Raw genomic sequence first — 20,950 nt, forward strand, 5'->3', positions numbered from 1 at the left:
TAATGTGTTCGCTGACACCAGTACTGTTGTTTTTGAAGTTTGAAAGTTTGCATGCGGCCCCCCATGACATATGAAAACTTGTCTTGTGGCCCTCAGGTAATTTGAGTTTGAGACCCCTGCCATAGAGAGTCTACAGCCTCGTACACACGATCGGATTATCCAACGGGAATTGTGTGATGACAGGCTGTTGTCGGAAAATCCGACCGTTTGTACGCTCCATCAAATTGTTGTCAGATTTTCCGTGGACAAATGTGGTAAAGCGTGCTTTAAAATTGTCCGCCAACAATTGTGTGTTGTTGGATTATCCGATCGTGTGTACAAAGTACAGACACGCATGCTCAGAAGCAATGCTCACCATACCACAAAATTAGCAGAAGTTGCCCAAAGGGTGGCGCTAAAGAGCTGAAAAACCACGTAGTTCCATGTTTGTTGGCCAACAATTCTTTGCCGTTTGGATGCAATACAAGTTCATGGCCAACGCCTTTCGGACAGAAGTCCTGCGCTTTGTGCGATGAAAATGCGATGGCGTGTACGGGGCTTCAGACACTCGATTCCGGGGGAAGGCTTGGAGTCGCTTTGTCTCTCCTTGTGGTGAAGTCACACATGTGCCTCATATATTTCCTTCAGTCACTTGAGGCCACGATTTTTACTAGGACAGGCAGATGGGTTGCTTAGGAGAGCGGATGGTGGAACTTATTACCTTCCTGTTGTCAAATCTGCTGGGAGCCAACCCAGTCTTTTTTTCTTCCAGCCTTTGCAATTAAAACAGCTGCATGATTGTCAGCAGTTAGTAGATGTACACAGGAGGACGTTTAGTTTGCTAAAGCACTGCGTATCATAAACGATTGCTAGATTTTTCTTGCTTATAAAGGAAATACAGTTTTTTTTGCCTTCCTTCAGAGCTATCTCAGTGTTGCTGATCTCCTTCAGTCTCTTGCAGCTATTTCCTGCCTCCAGCGTCGGTTGTGCAACGTTGCTCTGGAGTGGCTTTCTGATATTGACAACTGCGCCTACACAAAGGGGCACAGTGTAACCTCTATAGAATAGAAGAACACTTCTATGAGAGTCCACGGGGCTGTACAACCCAAGAGTACACAGAAATAATGGAAACATTTCCCCATGGGGGGGGGGGGGTTTAGGCAGCAAAAAGTTTGTAAGAGAGTAATTATGTAAAAATCTTTTATTAACCACTTCCATACCAGGCACTTATACACCTTCCCGCCCAGACCAATTTTTAGCTTTCAGTGCTGTTGCACTTTAAATTACAATTGCGCGGTCGTGCTACACTGTACTTAAACTAAATTTTTATCATTTTGTACCCACAAATAGAGCTTTCTTTTGGTGGTATTTGATCACCTCTGGGATTTTTATTTTCTGCAATGACCGAAAATTTAGGAAAAAAAAACATTTTTTTTGTTTCCGTTATAAAACATTGTAAATAAGTACGTTTTCTCCTTCACTAATGGGACTGCACTGACTGGCGCTGATAAGGTGGCACTGATGGGCACCGATGAGGTGGCACTGATGTGGTGGCATTGATGATGGGCACCAATATGCGGGAACTGATGGGTGGCACGGATGGGCACTGATGGGCGGCACGGATGGGCAGGGATAGGCGGCACGGATGGGCAGGGATAGGCGGCACGGATGGGCAGGGATAGGCGACACGTATGGGCACAGATAGGTGGCATGAATGGGCACTGATAGGCGGCATGGATGGGCACTGATAGGCGGCATGGATGGGAATAGATGGGCACTAACTAATGTGTTGTACTAATGGATGCCAATCAGTGCCAAACAATGCCTGCCAATCAGTGATGCCCATTGTGGGCACTGATTGGCATCCATTGTGGCACTGATTGGCATCCATTATGTGTCATCTCTGGTGGTCTAGGGTGGCATACCTTTGATTTAAATCCCTGGTGATCTAGTGGAATCCCTGGTGGTCCAGTGGGCATCCTCAGGGGGGCTGTGCTGATAATCAGATGCGAGTGAGGAAAAGCCGATTACCGGCTTTTGCTGTTTACATCGTGATCAGCCGTGATTTACCTAGATCGGTGTTGCGGGGTGTCAGACTGACACCCTGCAACAACGATCGCCGCGATGCGCGCCCCCGGGGGTGCACAGCGGCTCAGAATCCTGAGGAGGTCATATGACGTCCAGTCAGAATTCTACAACCACTTTGCCGCCGTCAATCTGTCATTGGCGGGCGGCAAGGGGTTAAATAAGAAATACCGTATATACTCGAGTATAAGCCGAGTTTTTCAGCCCTTTTTTTAGGCGTGAAAATACCCCCCTCGGATTATACTGGAGTCAGTGTACCTGAATTCTTGACAGGCGTCCATTTTTTTTTTAAAGTGGCGGCTTCCTCCTGGCGTTCCATTCCGTGATAGGCATTGATTGATGATAAATTCAGATATACAATGAATTTGACAAGCTCTGGTTTTCGACACAAACGACAATATAAAACATCACTCGTGGCAAGAAACACCCCAAGGAAAACGTGGTTAGCCAATTACAGTTACAACATTACTATCCACATGAATACCCCAATGCATTTTGACCCTTTTATTTCTGGTCTTCTTCAGGGGAATGCCCCAAAAAAATAAAAATAAAACTCCCTAGCAATACACATTAAACTGAGCATGTGCAGATTGCCCTAAGGCTCTGTTCTATTAGCGGATTTTTATTTGGTATATTTATTATAGCAAAATTTTAAAATATTGCATTTTTTCAAAATTGTCGCTCTATTTTTGTTTATAGCGCAAAAAACAAAAACCGCAGAGGTGATCAAATACCACCAAAAGAAAGCTCTATCTCTGGGAAAAAAAGGACGTCAATTTTGTTTGGGAGCCACGTCACACGACCGCGCAATTGTCAGTTAAAGCGGCGCAGTGCCGAATCGCAAGTGACCAGCCAAATGGTCCGGGGCTGAAGTGGTTAAGGCCTCATGCACGCTGGTCCTCTTGTAAACACTTTTCTCCGCAGCTCAAAAACAGGAGTTTTTGAGCTGCAGTGTGCAGGAGGCCTGATAATAAATTCCCTGGAAACGTTGTTGCGGAAGTGGAGTAGCTCAGCCTATCCCATGGTACTTTATTGGTTATATCAGAACATTTTATACACAAAAACATATTTATTGCTTTGGAATATAAAAACTGTGGCCCGGATTCAGAGAGCAGTTACGACGGCGTATATCCGGATACGCCGTCGTAACTCTGAGTTGCGTGGTCGTATCTATGCGACTGATTCATAGAATCAGTTACGCATAGATTTCCCTAAGATCCGACCGGCGTAAGTGTCTTACACCGTCGTATCTTAGGCTGCATATTTACGCTGGCCGCTAGGTGGTGCTTCCGTAGATTTACGCAAGGAATATGCAAATTAGGTAGATACGCAAATTCAGAAACGTACGTCTGCCCAGCGCATTTTTTTTACGTCGTTTACGTTAGGCTTTTTCCGGCGTAAAGTTACCCCTGCTATATGAGGCGTATCCTATGTGAAGTATGGACGTCGTTCCCGCGTCAAATTTTTTAAATTTTACGTCGTTTGCGTAAGTCGTTCGCGAATAGGGCTGTACGTAAGTTACGTTCACGTCTAAAGCATTGACAATTTGCGGCGTAATTTCGAGCATGCGCACTGGGATTCTTTCACGAACAGCGCATGCGCCGTTCGTAAAAAACGTCAAATACGTGGGGTCACAATTAATTTAAGTAAAACACGCCCACATCATCCACATTTGAATTAGGCGGGCTTACGTTACGCCGCCGTAACTTAGGGCGCAAGTTCTTTCTGAATACGGAACTTGCGCCCTAATTTACGGCGGCGTAATGTATCTGAGATCGTTACGCCCGCCGATAGATACACCATTGTATCTGAATCCGGGCCTATATCGTGTGTTGCAATTTATACTCCAATAAATTTTAGCTTAAAAAAGCAACAACTAAGACGGTGTTTTGCCCCCCCCCAGAGCTCCATTACCATCTGGGGTATTGATGGAGGGATCGCCTCCAACCCCCGCCATGGCCAAGACTGGCTGAGGAACGACATTTCCATCAAACTACTTGTGTTACCGGCCCTTGCATTTTCTAGATATATCCAAACCCAAGTTTTACCCTTTGCTATGTTTTGGGTGGAGCCGTTCTTGATTGTTGATAAAAGTTCAATCTGGCTTTCCAGCAAAAACGAGATTTCTAGGGACAAGTCTTGAAAGCCCAGAACTGTCCTTGGGATGTGGGCCATGGGGGCCGGTACCCGCTGGTCTCCAGTAGTTTTCCTCTACGAGGAACTCTGTGTGTGAGAAGCTCTGGCTCTCCGCTCCTGTCTCCGCGGCTCTCCCATTACCCCAGCCTAATTCCGCTACAAATAATTTAAAGATGTTTTGTCTCCTTCAATTAAAAGTAGCCTGGAAGTTGCAGCCTTTAAATCCCACAGCCTTACATAACCCCTTCCCGGCAGCCCGACTTTAAGTCCTGTTTAAGCTCAGCGGTCATAGAAACAGATGGAGCTGATGATACTGTGAAACAACAGTTTTAGAATGGCTCCCCGAACTGCTGTGGGTACCCACCCTGTGATTTCTTATTACTCAGGAGGACGTCCGTGGTGGGATGAAAGGTCCGTGGCTGCTAAAGCCCAACTCCAGTTTAGGGGTCACCCCCATAGCTCCCAACTGTCCCTGATTTGGAGCAATGTCCCTCTGTCCCTCATTCCTCCTCATTTGTCCCTCATTTTGGACTGATATATACAGTTGTATATAAAATGCACTTTTTATCTGTCAAAAAGTGTTTCCCAGCGCTAAACCTTTCATCTGATTTCTAAATTGCTGCATTTGTAAATTCCAAAAGCCAATATAAAGGAATAATAGTGATAAAATAAGCCCTTGTGGGTCTAACAAATGTTATTTTTTTTTGTGCACTTCTCTTTAAGGGGGCATGGCAAGGGGTGTGTCCTATGCCTGCATACTTTTGCTGATAGGTGTCCCTCATTCCCATCTCAAAAAGTTGGGAGGTATGGTCACCCCTCAGTCCTCTCCCCACCCGTTGAACCCTTCACAGCCACAAATTATGTAAAAGACTCGCAGCAAACATCTTAATTCTGGTGGTCACATGACGAGACAGATACCGTATATACTCGAGTATAAGCCGACCCGAATATAAGCCGAGGCACCTAATTTTACCACAAAAAAATGGGAAAACGTATAGACTCGAGTATAAGCCTAGGGTGTCCATCTGCATGCCTCACTTCGCCTCACTGTGTCCATGTGCATGCCTCACTGTGCCCATGCCTCACTGTGCCCATGCCTCACTGTGCCCATGCCTTACTGTGCCCATGCCTTACTGTGCCCATGCCTCACTGTGCCCATGCCTCACTGTGCCCATGCCTCACTGTGCCCATGCCTCACTGTGTCCATGCCTCACTGTGTCCATGCCTCACTGTGTCCATGCCTCACTGTGCCCATGCCTCACTGTGCCCATGCCTCACTGTGTCCATGCCTTACTGTGCCCATGCCTCACTGTGCCCATGCCTCGCTATACCCATGACCAGACTGACGTTTAACATGGGAGTCTATGGAATTGGTGCCTGGCTTTGAAAAATTGGTGCTCCCCGGCCGTAGTTCCCCCAGACAACAAACTTTGCACACTTGTAGAGGAGAAATGGGGATACATGTGTGTTAAGGTCCGGGTCCAGGGGACCTACAACCAGCCGGTACTGGGTCCCCAAAGTCTTTAGAGAAATGACCGTTTAACATAAGAGTCTATGGAAGGGGTGCCCGGCTTTGAAAAATCGGTGCTTCTCGGCCGATGGTCCCCCAAACTTTGCACACTTGTAGAGGAAGAGTGGGACTACATGTGGGCACAAGCTGAAGACCACTCAGCAGCTGCACAGTGGACCAGTTTAAATAGTTCACAGGGCATCAAGTGTGCATACTAATTGGTATGCGCATGCGCTTGAAAATATGAGCATGTGTGCAGTGCACATGAGCATAAGCGTAGATCCTCACTGTTTTTTTGGTGTTGGAAATCCGGTTTACCTTACATTTAGTGTGGATGGGGGAATTAATAGATTTCTCTTATTCAGCCTGCAGAGAGAAAGAGATGGTGTGTATGGCTGGCCCTAGGGTTTTGAAATTCAACATAGAGAGTGGAGCTGCCTAGTACTGGTCATAGCAAATGTGCAGATATCTCCCTAAGGCCTTGTACACACGGTCGGACCAAACCGATGTGACTGGTCCGTCGGACCGTTTTCATCGGTTCACCTCTGAAGTGACCGTACGGCCTGATATGTGTACACACCGTCAGTCCAAAATCCGATCGGGTCAGAACGCGGTGACGTCAAACACACGACGTGCTGAATAAAACGAAGTTCAATGCTTCCAAGCATGCGTCGACTTGATTCTGAGCATGCGCAGATTTTGAACTGATGCTTTTCTGTACTAACCATCGGTTTGGTCCGATGGGGCAGCGGTCCATCGGTTCGGTTTTGAAGCATGTTTTAAAATTTTGGACTGAAGGAAAACAGACCGATAGCCTATACACACGGTCGGTTTGGTCCGATGAAACTGAACTTCGGTTCATTCTCATCGGTTTGGTCTGACCGTGTGTACAAGGCCTAAAAGAGTCCCAGGTAGTGATCTCATGATACTTTTTCTTGCATTGTTTAATTATTGCCATGTCTAATATACAGGTATATATAGTATTTTAAATACACTTTTTATTATGTACTGAATTATCAATTTTGGGCACACAGACCCATTTAGAATTCTCTTGTTTTTTTGTTACAGACACAACCAGTGCCCAACCCTCTGGCCTACTACATGCATCGTAACCCAGTGTTGTTCCACCAGTTTGAGACCCTGAGCAACCACTTCATTGAGCTGGTAGTGCCGTTCTTCGTTGTCATGGGCAGACGTATGTGCGCCATCTTTGGGATACTCCAGATCCTCTTCCAGGTAGGGAAAGCGCTAAATTAAGGTGACCAGATTTTTAAAATTTTTGAAGTCCAGGAACATATATTCTTTTTTTCCGGTACAATATTTTTTATTAAAGTATTTTAGACAAATCGACAAATTCCCACGCAGGGGATGCGAAAACAAAGGTATACATAAAGCACATAGTAGAAAACATACTATTAAAGGAACTAATCACAAGTTACCACCGTCACCCCAGCCGGGGCCGGGGGGCAGTGCGATATGCCTGAGCCAAAAGGCCCAGGGGCCAAAGCAGATAAAAGGGAGAGGGAACGGAGTTACATATATTCTTTTTTTAATTGGCAAATGGTAAATATTTTATTAGCATATTTTCCTAAAATTATAAATGCAGTGTATGTGGTATGTGTTTATGGAATGATTGTATGATATATATATATATACGTTATTTCTCACATTTTGTTCATGAGATAAAAAAAAAATACTTCTTAGAATTTTTGGGGATATGACTACCAAATGTTAAGAAGATAAGATAGAGAAAAAACCTTGGAGGGTGGGATGAGGCGGCAGCACATGCTGCATAAACGCTAGCTATTTGTCTATGCACGAGTTGTCTGACAGAGGGGGGCGGAGCTCCGCACATCGCCCCCGCCATCCCCGATATCAGAGCTTGATTTTGACAGCTCCACTCACTCTCAGTGTCACTGTGGCAGCATGCTCCTGACTTGCCCACCAATTCCTGGCTGTGCTGGATGCATATTGACATTGCTGCATGATCTGCTAGGGCTAGGCTGTCAGTAATAAGTATGGGCACCCCACCTGGATCCAGGGACAGACGTGTTGCGGGGACAGTGTCCTCAATACGGGGACTGTCCCCAGAAACCGGGAAAGTCTGGTCACCCTACGCCAGGGGTGCCCAACCTTTTGAAGTCTGAGGGCCACTTAAGCGACTTAGTAACCAGTTGCAGGCCACAATGAGCGGAGTGAGCAGATGACAGGTCTGTGTCCAGACTGCATATGCAAAGCAGACATAGACACAGCCCAATCTACGCTATGGGCCCTCCGATCCAATCAGATAGAAAGGGGCAGATCGGATTGGAGGTAGGCGGGTGTAAATGGGCAAAAGTCTGTTTACATCTGCCGCTCCATAGAGGTGAATGACGAGGGAGCTCGGTGAATAGGAAGGCAGATTTTGTGGGACCGCATAACAACAGGCATTTCAAGGTTTCAAGGTAAGTAAAAAAAAAAATTTTTTTTTTTAAGTCTAAGCTACACTATAAAGCAACATTTTTTTTTTGATGGAAACTCCACTTTAAGCTATGCAGGGTGACAGAGTTGTAAGGATCAGAAGACTGAGCAAAGTGACAGGTGCCTTCCCTTTTACGCATTTTATATTGTGTATTTAGCCATTTGCCTGGGGCTGTCTCTACAAGACACCTAAAAGAAGGTAAAATTGATACAGATTGTCCCCTTTTCATGTGTTCTTCCATTCTGTGACGTGATTGGACGGTACACATTGTAAATGACAGATATACAGTTGAATGATAACAATAGGAAAGAGTGGCTTCCACTGACCACAAACCTCTGGCTGGTATACAAAGACCCGCTTATTCCACGGATGAATCTACCCAACGTCCCCTTTCCATAGAGCCGGTGGGCCCCGGGCGGCCCTCCCAGCCTTACACTGGCTCTCTGTATCCCTCCTGGCCACAGTGCTGCCTCCACTCATTAGGGAAAGCCTTAGTTATGTTTACCAAGTAGGAAGAAAAACAACTCCACCATGGAGAAGATAAGAAGGAATGCGATCGGGGCCGCAGCACCCGGGGGGTTAAAGGGGAACGCCACCAACATTTCATAGAACATTTGTAATTCCTACCCAGACCAACTTGTAATTTAAAGTTATTAAAGATGATCTATCCATTTTACTCTGCAGCTGCTATAAATTTACAGCATCGGCAAAAAATGAACTTGTTGCATCCTTGCAAATCTAAGGGCATTGCATACACCATGGGCCAGATTCACGTAGAATCGCGGCGGCGTAACGTATCGTAGATACGTTACACCGCCGCAAGTTTTCATCGCAAGTGCCTGATTCACAAAGCACTTGCGATGAAAACTACGCCCGCGGCCTCCGGCGCGAGGCGGGCCAATTCAAATGGGCGTGTGCCATTTAAATTAGGCGCGCTCCCGCGCCGGACCTACTGCGCATTCTCCGTTTCCTAACTCCCGCCGTGCTTTGCGCGCTGTGACGTCATTTTTTCGAACGGCGACGCGCGTAGCGTACTTCCGTATTCCCGGACGTGTTATGCAAACGACGTTAAATTTAAAATTTCGACGCGGGAACGACGGCCATACTTTAGACAGCAATACGTTTGCTGACTAAAGTTAGGGCACCTAAAACGACGACTAACTTTGCGACGGGAAACTAGACTAGCGGCGACGTAGCGAACGCGAAAATCCGTCGGGGATCCGCCATAACTCCTAATTTGCATACCCGACGCTGGTTTACGACGCAAACTCCCCCCAGCGGCGGCCGCGGTACTGCATCCTAATATCCGACAGTGTGAAACAATTACACCTGTCGGATCTTATGGATATCTATGCGTAACTGATTCTATGAATCAGCCGCATAGATAGAAACAGAGATACGACGGCGTATCAGGAGAAAGGCCGTCATATCCCTTTTGTGAATCTGGCCCCATATGAGTACTGAGTACGTCCAGAAATCGAATTCTGGTGCATGTGATTGCCTCCTTGCTTTTTCAAGAAGTATTCACAGAGTGGCAGATTCACATAGAGCCGCTTACACAGGCAAGTGCTGTATTCTCAAAGCACTTGCTCCGTAAGTTGCGGCGGCGTAGCGTAAATCGGCCGGCGTAAGCCCGCCTAATTCAAATTTGGATCAGGGGGGCGTGTTTTATGCAAAACTACTGTGACCCGACGTGATTGACGTTTTTTTGGAACGGCGCATGCGCCATCCGTGGAATTTCCCAGTCTGCGTTGCTCCAAATGACGTCGCAAGTACGTCATTGGTTTTGACGTGAACGTAAATGACGTCCAGCCCCATTCACAACTTACGCAAACTATGTAACTTTTTCAAATTTCGACGCGGGAACGACGGCCATACTTAACATTGGCTGCGCCTCATATAGCAGGAGCAACTTTACACCAGGAAAAGCCTAACGTAAAGGTTGTAACTTTACTGCGTCAGCCGCGCGTACGTTCGGGAATTCGCGTATCTAGCTAATTTGCATACGCGGATTTCGACGGAAGCGCCACTAAGCGTGCCTAAAAAAAATTGCACTTAAGATCCGACGTAAGAGACTTACGCCTGTGTGATCTAATGGATATCTATGCGTAACTGATTATAAGAATCAGGCGCATAGATACGACGGCGCAACTCAGAGATACAACGGCGTATCTGGAGATACGCCGTTGTATCTCGGTTGTGAATCTGGGCCAGAATGTCAAATCATAGGTACCCCTTGCTGTAGGAATATAGCATCTCTCCATGGACTTAAAGTGGTATTAAAGGTTATTTTTATTTATTTTTAAATAATAAACATGTAATTCTTACCTGCTCTGTGCAATGGTTTTGCACAGAGCAGCCCCGACCCTATTCTTCTGGGGTCCCCTTCCGGCACTCCTGGCTCCTCCTTATCTGCAAGTGCCCCCCTCTTCCATTGACACCGGCCACTCAGCCTCACCCCCCCCACTCCTCATCACAGCTTTTAATTAGACAGCAGCGTGAGCCAATGGCTCCTGCCAATTTGCCCAGAGAGAAGAGACAGAACCAAGACGCCAACTAACACACAGCTCCTTTCTCTATCTGCAACGTAGAGAGCGTCCTGACTCTCCTGTAGTCCAAGGGAGGGGGCGAGCACGACACTCCACACCAGGGAGAAAGCCTTGCATTACTGTGTGGAGTTACAGACAGAAGAAGAGGAAGTGAGGATTTCTCAGAAGAAATAAGGACATTTAAAAGCAAAATGGAAGGATGAGGTAAGTGAAGGAGGACTGCACTAAGGGAAAGGAAGCTATTTAGGGAAAAAAAATAATTACCTTTACAACCCCTTAAGGATCTAATTTGCTTCAAAAAGGTTGTGCTCGGGGCGATACTTCACTTTGCACCCATGACAGTAATTATACCCCCTGTCACTATCGGCAGGCACTGCCATCTGCATATTGCAACCCATATAAATGAACAGGGCTGCTCTGCAAGCTCCCCGCAACAGTGCGCAATGCATGCAAGTGCGGCACCCTAGCGCAGTGTCCAAGGGGTTAAAGTGGGCAGTGAGGAGGTGATACAGTGCTTTCTCACTACCTATTAAACTCCTTCTGGACAAGGGGGGTTCCATTCGGTGGAGGCCTAAATAATGACAGAACCAATAAAAGATCCTTCCCTGCAGTTTGACCGCTGGGGCTCCTTCAGGCAGGTAGATGTATAGACTCCAGTGGTGTATTTAGGTTTTGTGTTGCCCTAATACAGTGATGGTGAACCTTGGCACCCCAGATGTTTTGGAACTACATTTTCCATGATGCTCATGCACTCTGCAGTGTAGTTGAGCATCATGGGAAATGTAGTTCCAAAACATCTGGGGTACCAAGGTCCGCCATCACTGGCCTAGGCCAAGATACAGCATTGATGGACTCCAACCACTTTTTACAAAAAAATCTTGGCTGATAGGTATCTGGGTTCACCAATAATATAACCTCACTCCAACCCCTGAGGAAGAGTGACTTCTAGAAACGTGCCAGCTTTTTTCCCCACACAATATTAGCACCTGATCTACTGTATATGTAATATCAGGAACAGTGAGGTGCATGCATAGAATTTGGTAACATAATATTGCAGGGTTGGACAAATTTGCTTGGAATCTAGGAGCCAGCTAAAAAAGTTAGGAGCCAGAAAACGCACCCTGTCCCGACGAGCTTGCGCGCAGAAGCGAACACATACGTGAGCAGCGCCCGCATATGTAAACGGTGTTCAAACCACACATGTGAGGTATCGCCGCGATTGGTAGAGTGAGAGCAATAATTCTAGCCCTAGACCTCCTCTGTAACTCAAAACATGCAACATGTAGATTTTTTTAAACGTCGCCTATGAAGATTTTAAAGGGTAAAAAAGTTTGTCGGCATTCCACGAGCGGACGCAATTTTGAAGCGTGACATGTTGGTTATGAATTTACTCGGCGTAACATTATCTTTCATAATATTAAAAAAAATGGGGATAACGTTACTGTTGTCTTATTTTTTTTAATTAAAAAAAGTGTAATTTTTTCCCAAAAAAGTGCGCTTGTAAGACCGCTGCGCAAATACGGCGTGACAGAAAGTATTGCAACGATCGCCATTTTATTCTCTAGGGTGTTAGGATAAAAAATATATATAATGTTTGGGGGTTCTAATTAGAGGGAAGAAGATGGCAGTGAAAATAGTGAAAAATAGTGAAAAATTACATTAGAATTGCTGTTTAACTTGTAATGCTTAACTTGTAATACCAACGGCCACCACCAGATGGCGCCAGCTCACATCTGGTGGTAATAACTTGTAATGCCAACGGCTCACCACCAGATGGCGCCAGCCCACCTTTCAAGCCAAGTCGCCAGGACACTATTTCTAGTCGCCATGGCGACCTGGCGACCGGGATTTGTCGAGCCCTGTAATATTGTAATCTGTCAGTCTTTATTTCAGAATAATGCCTAAAAAGTCCCAAATATTTTTTCTGTTTTTTGATCAGAATGCCTTGATGGGTGGATGTTGGTCCAGAGTAGTGGGCGTTCCTAGGCCGGCTGCCTTTGCATACAGACCACCCTAGATAATGCCCACATGTGGTGTTAAATACTTAACGACCAGCCGCCGCAGTTTTACTGCGGCAGGTTGGCTCTCCTGCACAAATCGCTGTAATTGTACGTCTGGCGCGATCCGAGGCGCTCGTGCCCATTCGCTAGCGGGGGGGAGCCAATCAGAGGGTTCGGCGGACTCAATGTCCACTAGCCACCCATGCTCGCTCCACAGAGAGGCAGAACGGGGGTCTGCCAGTGTAAACAAATCTTTGTTCTGTCAGGGGAGTAGAGTGAGATTGTCTGTTCCTAGTGATTAGGAACAGCGATCTGTGTCTACTGTCTATCTGTTCCCTCCCCCCACAGTTAGTAAGCACCTCCCTGGGGAAACTTTAACCCCTTGATTGCCCCCTGGTGTTAACCCCTTCTCTGCCAGTGTCATTTATACAGTAATCCGAGCATTTTTTATAGCACTGATTGCTGTTTAAATGTCATTGGCCCCAAAAAAGTGTTGGATCTGTCCGCCGCAATGTCACAGTCCCGCTAAAAATCGCAGATTGCCAACATTATTAGTAAAAAATAATAATAATAATAATGCCATAAATATATCCGCAATTTTTTAGACGCATTAGCTTTTGCGCAAACCAATCAATATACACTTATTGGGATTTTTTTATCCAAAAATATGTCGAAGAATACATATTGGTCTAATTGGTCTGATTTTTCAATATGTTTTTTGCCATATTAACTGTAATTAATTTTATATTGCAAAAAAAAAACAATATATGCCCGGAACCCCCGCTTTAAGTGGATAATTCTCCTTGAAAGAATCATGGGGAATCAACAGGACAGTCAGGCTGGTGACAAAGGATAGAAATCCACTTTGTGAATGCAAAATGCCTTCTTGCAAACCAAGATATTACCTTGCAAAAGTAGCAGTGAGATAATTTACTATGCTGTACAAAAAACAGAGCAGAGCTATGGGAGGTGCCCAGCAGGCTCCACCCACTACAGGCTGCCTGCAGAAAACTATGGGAGGGGGTGGAGACAAGACCAGTCACCCTGCACAAGGAGAGAGTGCTGAGCCGTGGGAGGGGCCAGCAGGCTCCACCCACTACAGGCTGCCTGCAGAAAACTACAGGAAGGGGCGGAGACAAGACCAGTCACCCTGCACAAGGAGAGAGCGCAGAACTGTGGGAGGGGCCAGCAGGCTCCACCCACTACAGGCTGCCTGCAGGAAACTACAGGTAGGGGCAGAGACAAGACCAGTCACCCTGCACAAGGAGAGAGAGCAGAGCTGTGGGAGGGGCCAGCAGGCTCCACCCACTAGCGGCTGCCTTCAGAAAACTACAGGAAGGGGCGGAGACAAGACCGGTCACCCTGCACAAGGAGAGAGCGCAGCAGTAAGCGGTCTTTATTACAGGAAGGGGCGGGGACAAGACCAGTCACCCTGCACAAGGAGAGAGCGCAGCAGTAAGTGGTCTTTATTACAGGAAGGGGCGGAGACAAGACCAGTCACCCTGCACAAGGAGAGAGCGCAGCAGTAAGCGGTCTTTATTACAGGAAGGGGCGGGGACAAGACCAGTCACCCTGCACAAGGAGAGAGCGCAGCAGTAAGCGGTCTTTATTACAGGAAGCTCCTGCACAGAAGCAAGTCTCACACTGGATTACTGCACAGATCTGGAAGAAATAGACAAAGCACACCAAGATCCAAGTAATAATACACATGCCTCTTGCATTAAGACAATATGTGCTTATCCCGGAGTTCAGCTTTAAAAGCCAAACCAAATGTAACTCGCCAATCTTGCTGTATGGTTCTAATGATGCTGCGCCCTGCATATGGAACGGCGGCCCCTAGTGGACATTTATGCTCACTGCATGCTACCTGCACAGTGTCAGCGCCCAAGGAGCCAGTAGGATTTAGAAAGCTCCCATAAAACCTGGTAATTACGCGAGTCCAACCACGAGTTAATTGCTATTTTATTGACGGTTCACAATTACGGACTTATTTATCCTAACGGCGGGGAGAGCGCCTGTGCACGAGAAACGCACAGCGGAGCGCAGGGGGGAATCTGGCTCTTAAACAAAACCCTGCTTCTTTCACACACACAGTCTGGGCATTCAGCTGCCTTTATGGACAGACTCCTGTTCTGCAGAGGAAGCTGTAAACTTTAATGCTGATATGCCATTTAATACACGCGCTTGAAGATCTCCATTGACATTTCATGCACGGTTTTACGGCGCTTTTTATAATTGTTATTGGAGTCGCGGTGGCGGGTCCGACTGTGGGATTTTTTTTCCCCCCTTATATTTTATATACAGTTTTAAATCTGGTTTTAACTCTTTCCTTCTTTTCTGATGAGATAAAGAACATTGTTGTTTCGGAAAGGACGACTCCACCCAGTACTGATCGCTAGGGCTGTGTGTGTGTTCAATCATCCGAATGGAACCGACAATTTTGGTGGGATTTTCTACCTCGCACATTCTTATGGGTGGAGTCAACTATTAGAGCGGCCATCTTTCTCGAGTTCGACCCTCGACATCGCCAAAGGGCCTCTCTTTTAATTTGGTGGATATTTAGTGTCAGAGACAGAAGACACACAACAGGATATAGTCTAATGCAGGCATGTCCAAAGTCCGGCCCGCGGGCCGATTGCGGCCCTTGGTCCGGTTTAATGCGGCCCCCCCTGGTAATTTGGATATATATATCTTTTGCGGCCCCCCAGGCCACTAAAGATATATACTGTATTTATCGGCGCCACCTCAGAGGGGACAGGGAGGGGGCAGAACGAGCGCCGTCAGATTACATACAGCAGAATCTTTTGTTTACTCAGCGGCATCTGTACTAGGAAGCCCTGTCTCCTGGGCTGCCATTGGACGAAGTTCTGTCTATCATAGGAGGCGGGGCTTTGTATTAAAGAGGCCGCCGAGTAAACAGGAGATTCTCCTGTATGTAATCTGTTGGCGCTCGTCCCACCCCCTCCCTGTCCCCTCCGAGGCTGCAGATGGGCATGGATCAGGCTGCGCTGATGGCAATGGGGAGGCTGCATTCATGGCAATGGGGAGGCTGCATTCATGGCAATGGGAAGGCTGCAGGTGGGCACTGACCCTTATTTTGCTTCACAGTTCTTTATTTAAAATTTAATTTTTTTCCTGAAACTTCCCTCTTAAAGTGAAGGTGCGTGTTATACACCAATAAATACGGTATATCCAAATAACACTCTCGAGCTCATACTTAGTCCTGAGCCGCGCTAGGGGATTCGTCGGGGCCACAAAAGCGATAGAATTCCTGTTGGGCAGTGTATTGGTGCTCTGACAAACACACCTAGACCAAATTTTTAATGGTTCAAAGAACGTCAGGCAAAATGGTCGGCCCTCACGCATGTTCACTTCATCAAATCTGGCCCTCTTTGATAAAAGTTTGGACACCCCTGGTCTAATGGAATGATACATGAGATGATCAGAGACTGAAGACGTACTACAGGGGATGTTCAGAGACTACAGCTATTGTACAGGAGATGATCAGAGACTCCAGTCAGGATAGAGAAGATGGTCAGAGATGGCAGCCTAAGATACAACGGCGTAAGAGACTTACGCCAGTTGGATCTTAGCCTAATTTCGGCGTATCTTGCTTTCTGAATACAGAAAGAAGATACGCAGTGCAGCTTTGAATTTACGCGGCGTATCTATAGATACGCCAGCGTAAATTCTTGCTGAATCTAGCCCATAGTTTTTCACAGGTGTCTGGCTCTGGAACGAATATTAGCTGTTCCCTGTCTACAATGAGAAGACATAAACGATATTCATGATATTCAAGCAGTTTTTTTTTTTTTTTTTTAAACTAAAGCCGAGAGAGGTCACCTCAGCCGACCAAGGCCGCAAAAGGGTTAATTGGGTCCAGCCGGCTCTCATCAGACATTTATCCCTGTAACAGAGTCAGGATCGGCTCCAGCCCGTGCAGCTGCCCTTCCAGCCTGCCAAGGGACCAGGTGCCGGCTCGGGATGGGGGGTGAGCAGAACCCCGCGCTTGGCATGGTGGCAGCGCCGGAGCCATCAAGGTTTTGTGTGTGCATCTGCAAGCCAGTGTGTGTATGAGCGTGTCCATGTGTATGTATGCAGATAAATATTTATATTCCATAACAAGAACACAGGGCCGTATTAAAATTCTCTTATTATCGTGGCCCTACGTGACCGTGTCGCTGCGATTACAAGCATTTATTTGCCTCTTAGCTCTTTTTATTTGTTTTTATTGCAGAGCGTAGGTTAGCAACACAGCCGTTGTAGCTTTTTTTAAATAGTTTGTGGGTCACGGTAGGCAACAAGCGTGCGATATTTATAAAGGATGGGGAAACGGGGCAAATGCCCCCGAGACCAGTCTAGAATGGCTAGAGTACGATCACTTTGACGCAGTTGGTCAGATTGAATATGTACTGCAATATGTGTAGATTAGGAAACCCTGTTTAACCACTTCAATACCGGGCATTTTCACCCCCTTCCTGCCTAGGCCAGTTATCAGCGCTGTCGCACTTTGATTGAGAATTGCGCGGTCATGCAACACTGTACCTCACAAATAGAGCTTTCTTGGTGATTTTTTTATTCACCTCTGCGGTCTTTATTTATTGCTCTATAAACAAAAGAAGAGTGACAAGTTTGAAAAAAAAAACCACAATGGCCTGGATTCACAGACATCGGCGCATATTTATGCCGCCGTAGCGTATCTTATATACGCTACGCCCACGTAGCGCAGAGAAGCAAGCACCGAATTCACAAAGCACTTCCCACCAAATCTGCACTGGGTTTCTTAGGCGTAAGTCGTCGTAAGTGGAAGTGGGCGTGAGCCATGCAAATGAGGCATGACCCCATGCAAATGATGGGCTGAGTCTCAGCCGGATACGAATAACAAACGGCGCATGCTCAGAATCACGTCGGAATGAATGCCCCAGATACGACGGATCACCGCCTACGGCGTGAACGTAACCTACGCCCAGCCATATTCACGTACAACGTAAACGACGTAAAATATGACGGCTTGAGTTCCCTTGTCCATACCTTTGCATGGGTTGCGCCTTATATATGGGGAATAACTTTACGCCGGACGTACGACTTACGCAAACCGCGTATATTATGCGCCGGGCGCAAGTACGTTTGTGAATCAACGTATCTCCCCCTGCCTCCAATCTCCCCCAGGCCCCCTGCCTCCAATCACCCCCTGCCTCTATGCCCCTCTGCGGTGCCACCAACAACCCCTGTCTCCATCCCCACCCTCTGCGGTGCCACCACCCCCCTCTGCCACCAACACCCCCTGCCTCTAATCACCCCCTGCCACTAACACCCCCTACCTCCAATCTCCCCCTGCCTACATCCCCCTCTGCGGTGCCACCATCACCCCCTGCCTCCAATCACCCCCTGCCACTAACACCCCCCGCCTCCAATCACCCCCTGCCACTAACACCCCCCGCCTCCAATCACCCCCTGCCTCCAATCACCCCCCGCCTCCAATCTCCATGCGCAGTTCCAAGCCGAACCGATCTTGGCTATTTTTACTGGCACATTCCCGCAACCACAGACATTTACGAACGGGGGAAAAAAGTGCCCGTTTTTACGAACTGTCCCTAAAAATAGGGACGGTTGGCAAAACTGGGCATGCCATGTTTAGTTAGTTCCTGGAACTTGTTATAACACTAGTTTTATCCTTCAAAATGTGCTCTCCTGCTAATGGGACTTGCTCCTGTTTTTCAGATAATAAGCGTCCTTCTTATTTTGAACAACATACACCTTCCTCCGTCTCCATCCACCTCTTTTCCCCCCCTTCCTCCGTCACTGTTAATTTGGGTTTCCTGTAAATTATTTTCCTAGGTAATATAACAATTTGTTTTTCATTAGCAGCTGTCCGCTCCAGAGCGTGGTCAAGTTTGAGGAAAAGCAGCCAGCGAGGGGGGCCTGGGAGGGAAGGCCTGGTGGGAATAAATAGGTCTATACATGATGCAGCCAGGCAGGGACGTTATTTAATGATGCACACCTAGCATACGCGTATAGTACACCCCAGGTGATTACTAGGCCAGCCGCCATGTTAACAGGCTGAAATGTAAAGCTCTGGCTACTGTGAAATGTGAATCGAATGGGGCTTTTGATCGTCTACATGAGATAAGTGACCATATAAATATCTACAGGCTGACAGTACTGGTCACAGAACTTGGAGCTGAAACGTATTACCTTTAAGGGTGGGAGCGGCAGGGCTGTCTTAATGAGAGGGCACACCTGGGCACTTTCCCTAAAGCAGCTGGTCCTTAAACCCACACTGCCCTGAAATTGGGGGCCCCATGATGGCACTGAGAGTGATAGATGCACAGGGGAGGCCGTCTGCCTCCTACCTACTTAACCACTTCATTACTGGGCACTTAAACCCCCCTGTGCCCAGACCAATTTTCAGCTTTCAGCGCTGACGCATTTTGAATGACAATTGCGCGGTCATACAACACTGTACCCAAATTATATTTTTATCATTTTTTTCCCCACAAATAGAGCTTTCTTTTGGTGGTATTTGATCACCTCTGCGATTTAAATTTTTTTGCGCTATAAACATAAAAAAACAGAAAATTTTGAAAAAAAACACAATATTTTTTACTTTTTGTTATAATAATATCCCAATTAAAAAAAGAAAAAATTCCCTCGGTTTAGGCCGATATATATTCTTCTACATATTTTTGTTAAAAAAATCGCAATAAGCGTATATTGATTGGTTTGCGCAAAAGTTATAGCGCCTACAAAATAGGGGATAGATTAATGTTTTTGTTTTTTTTTACTAGTAATGGCTGCGATTTGCGATTTTCTTTGTCAGGCCTGCGATATTGCGGCGGACGTATCGGACACTTTTGACACAATTTTGGGACCATTCACATTTATACCATTTATACAGCGATCAGTGCTATAAAAATGCACTAATTACTGTATAAATGTGACTGGCAGTGAAGGGGTTAACACTAGGTGGGTGAGGAAGGGGTTAAATGTATTCCCTCATTGTGTTCTTACTGTGTGGGGGGAGGGGGGTGACTGGGGGAGGTGACCGATGCTGTGTCCCTATGTAAAGGGACACAGATCGGTCTCCTCTCTCCTCTGACAGCACGTGGAGCTCTGTGTTTACACACAGAGCTCCACGTCTCTGCTGTGTCACCGACGATCACGGGTGTCTGGCGGACATCACGGCCGCCAGGCACTCGCATCGGCTCCCGAGCGATGCGCCAGGCACATTGTTTCCCCGCTGCGCACCCCCAGCGGCGCGCACGGGGAATCACAACAACAGGACTAAAGACGTCCACTCGGCACTTGAGAGCCGCGCTGTGGACGTCTTTCGTCTATAGCGCGGCCCTCTAGTGGTTAATGTCTGTTTACCTGCACTGTCATCATTATAGGCGCCCCAGAGCATTACTTTGCCCAGGGGCCCATGATGCTATTAAGACGGCCCTGGGGGGCGGGGGAACCGATGCTCGTGGCCGGCGGGCGCGATCGCTGCCAGCCACATGCGATCGCGGGCACGAGAGCCAGAACGAGGATTCGTGTGTGTAAACACAAATCCCTGTTCTGACAGGGGAGGAGAAACAGATCGTCTGTTCCTACTAAGTAGGAACAACTTTTTTTTTGTTATTTTTTGTTTACCAAAAATATTTAGAATACATATTGACCTAAACTGAGGAAGAAATTATATTTGTTTTCAAATTTGGGATGTTTATTATAGCAGAAAGTTAAAAATACAGTTTGTTTTCTTTTCAAAATTGTCACTTTTCTTTTGTTTATAGCGCAAAAAAATAAAAAAACGCAGATGTGATCAAATACCACCAAAATAAAGCTCTATTTGTGGGGGAAAAAAAATATAATTTGTTTAGGTACAACGTCGCACGACTGCGCAATTGTCAGTTAAAGTGACACTAAGGCCGGAATCACACTGCGTTTTGGAGCTGCGTTCTCGTTGCGAATTTCTCTAGAGGGTGTTCTGCAGATCAACTGCGGTTTAGCTGCAGATCAGGTGCGAATTTGGAGACCTGGGAGAAGTTCCGGGTGAGAGGAGAGTGGGGGAGAATTGTATTGAGCTGAATGAGAGAAATTCCTGCAGAGAACTGAACACATGTGCGAATTAGATGCATACCCATAGAAGATAATGGGACTAAATTCGCACCTGAGCCGCACCGCAAGACATAAAAAACGCATGTGGTTTGGAGGCAATACGCAGTGCGGATGCATCGCACATATGTGA

General features: G+C 46.7%; 1 protein-coding gene across 1 annotated transcript in view; it reads left to right on the forward strand.

The window, feature by feature from the left end:
- Positions 1-20,950, forward strand: part of LMF1 (lipase maturation factor 1) — a 395,063-nt gene that overhangs the window by 265,203 nt on the left and 108,910 nt on the right. The window contains exon 6 of the mRNA XM_040356447.1: positions 6,779-6,946. Within this exon, the coding sequence (XP_040212381.1) occupies positions 6,779-6,946 (168 nt within the window). The remainder of the gene's footprint in view (positions 1-6,778; positions 6,947-20,950) is intronic.

This window comes from Rana temporaria, chromosome 6 (assembly GCF_905171775.1).
Source record: "Rana temporaria chromosome 6, aRanTem1.1, whole genome shotgun sequence".
Taxonomy (NCBI): Eukaryota; Metazoa; Chordata; class Amphibia; order Anura; family Ranidae; genus Rana; species Rana temporaria.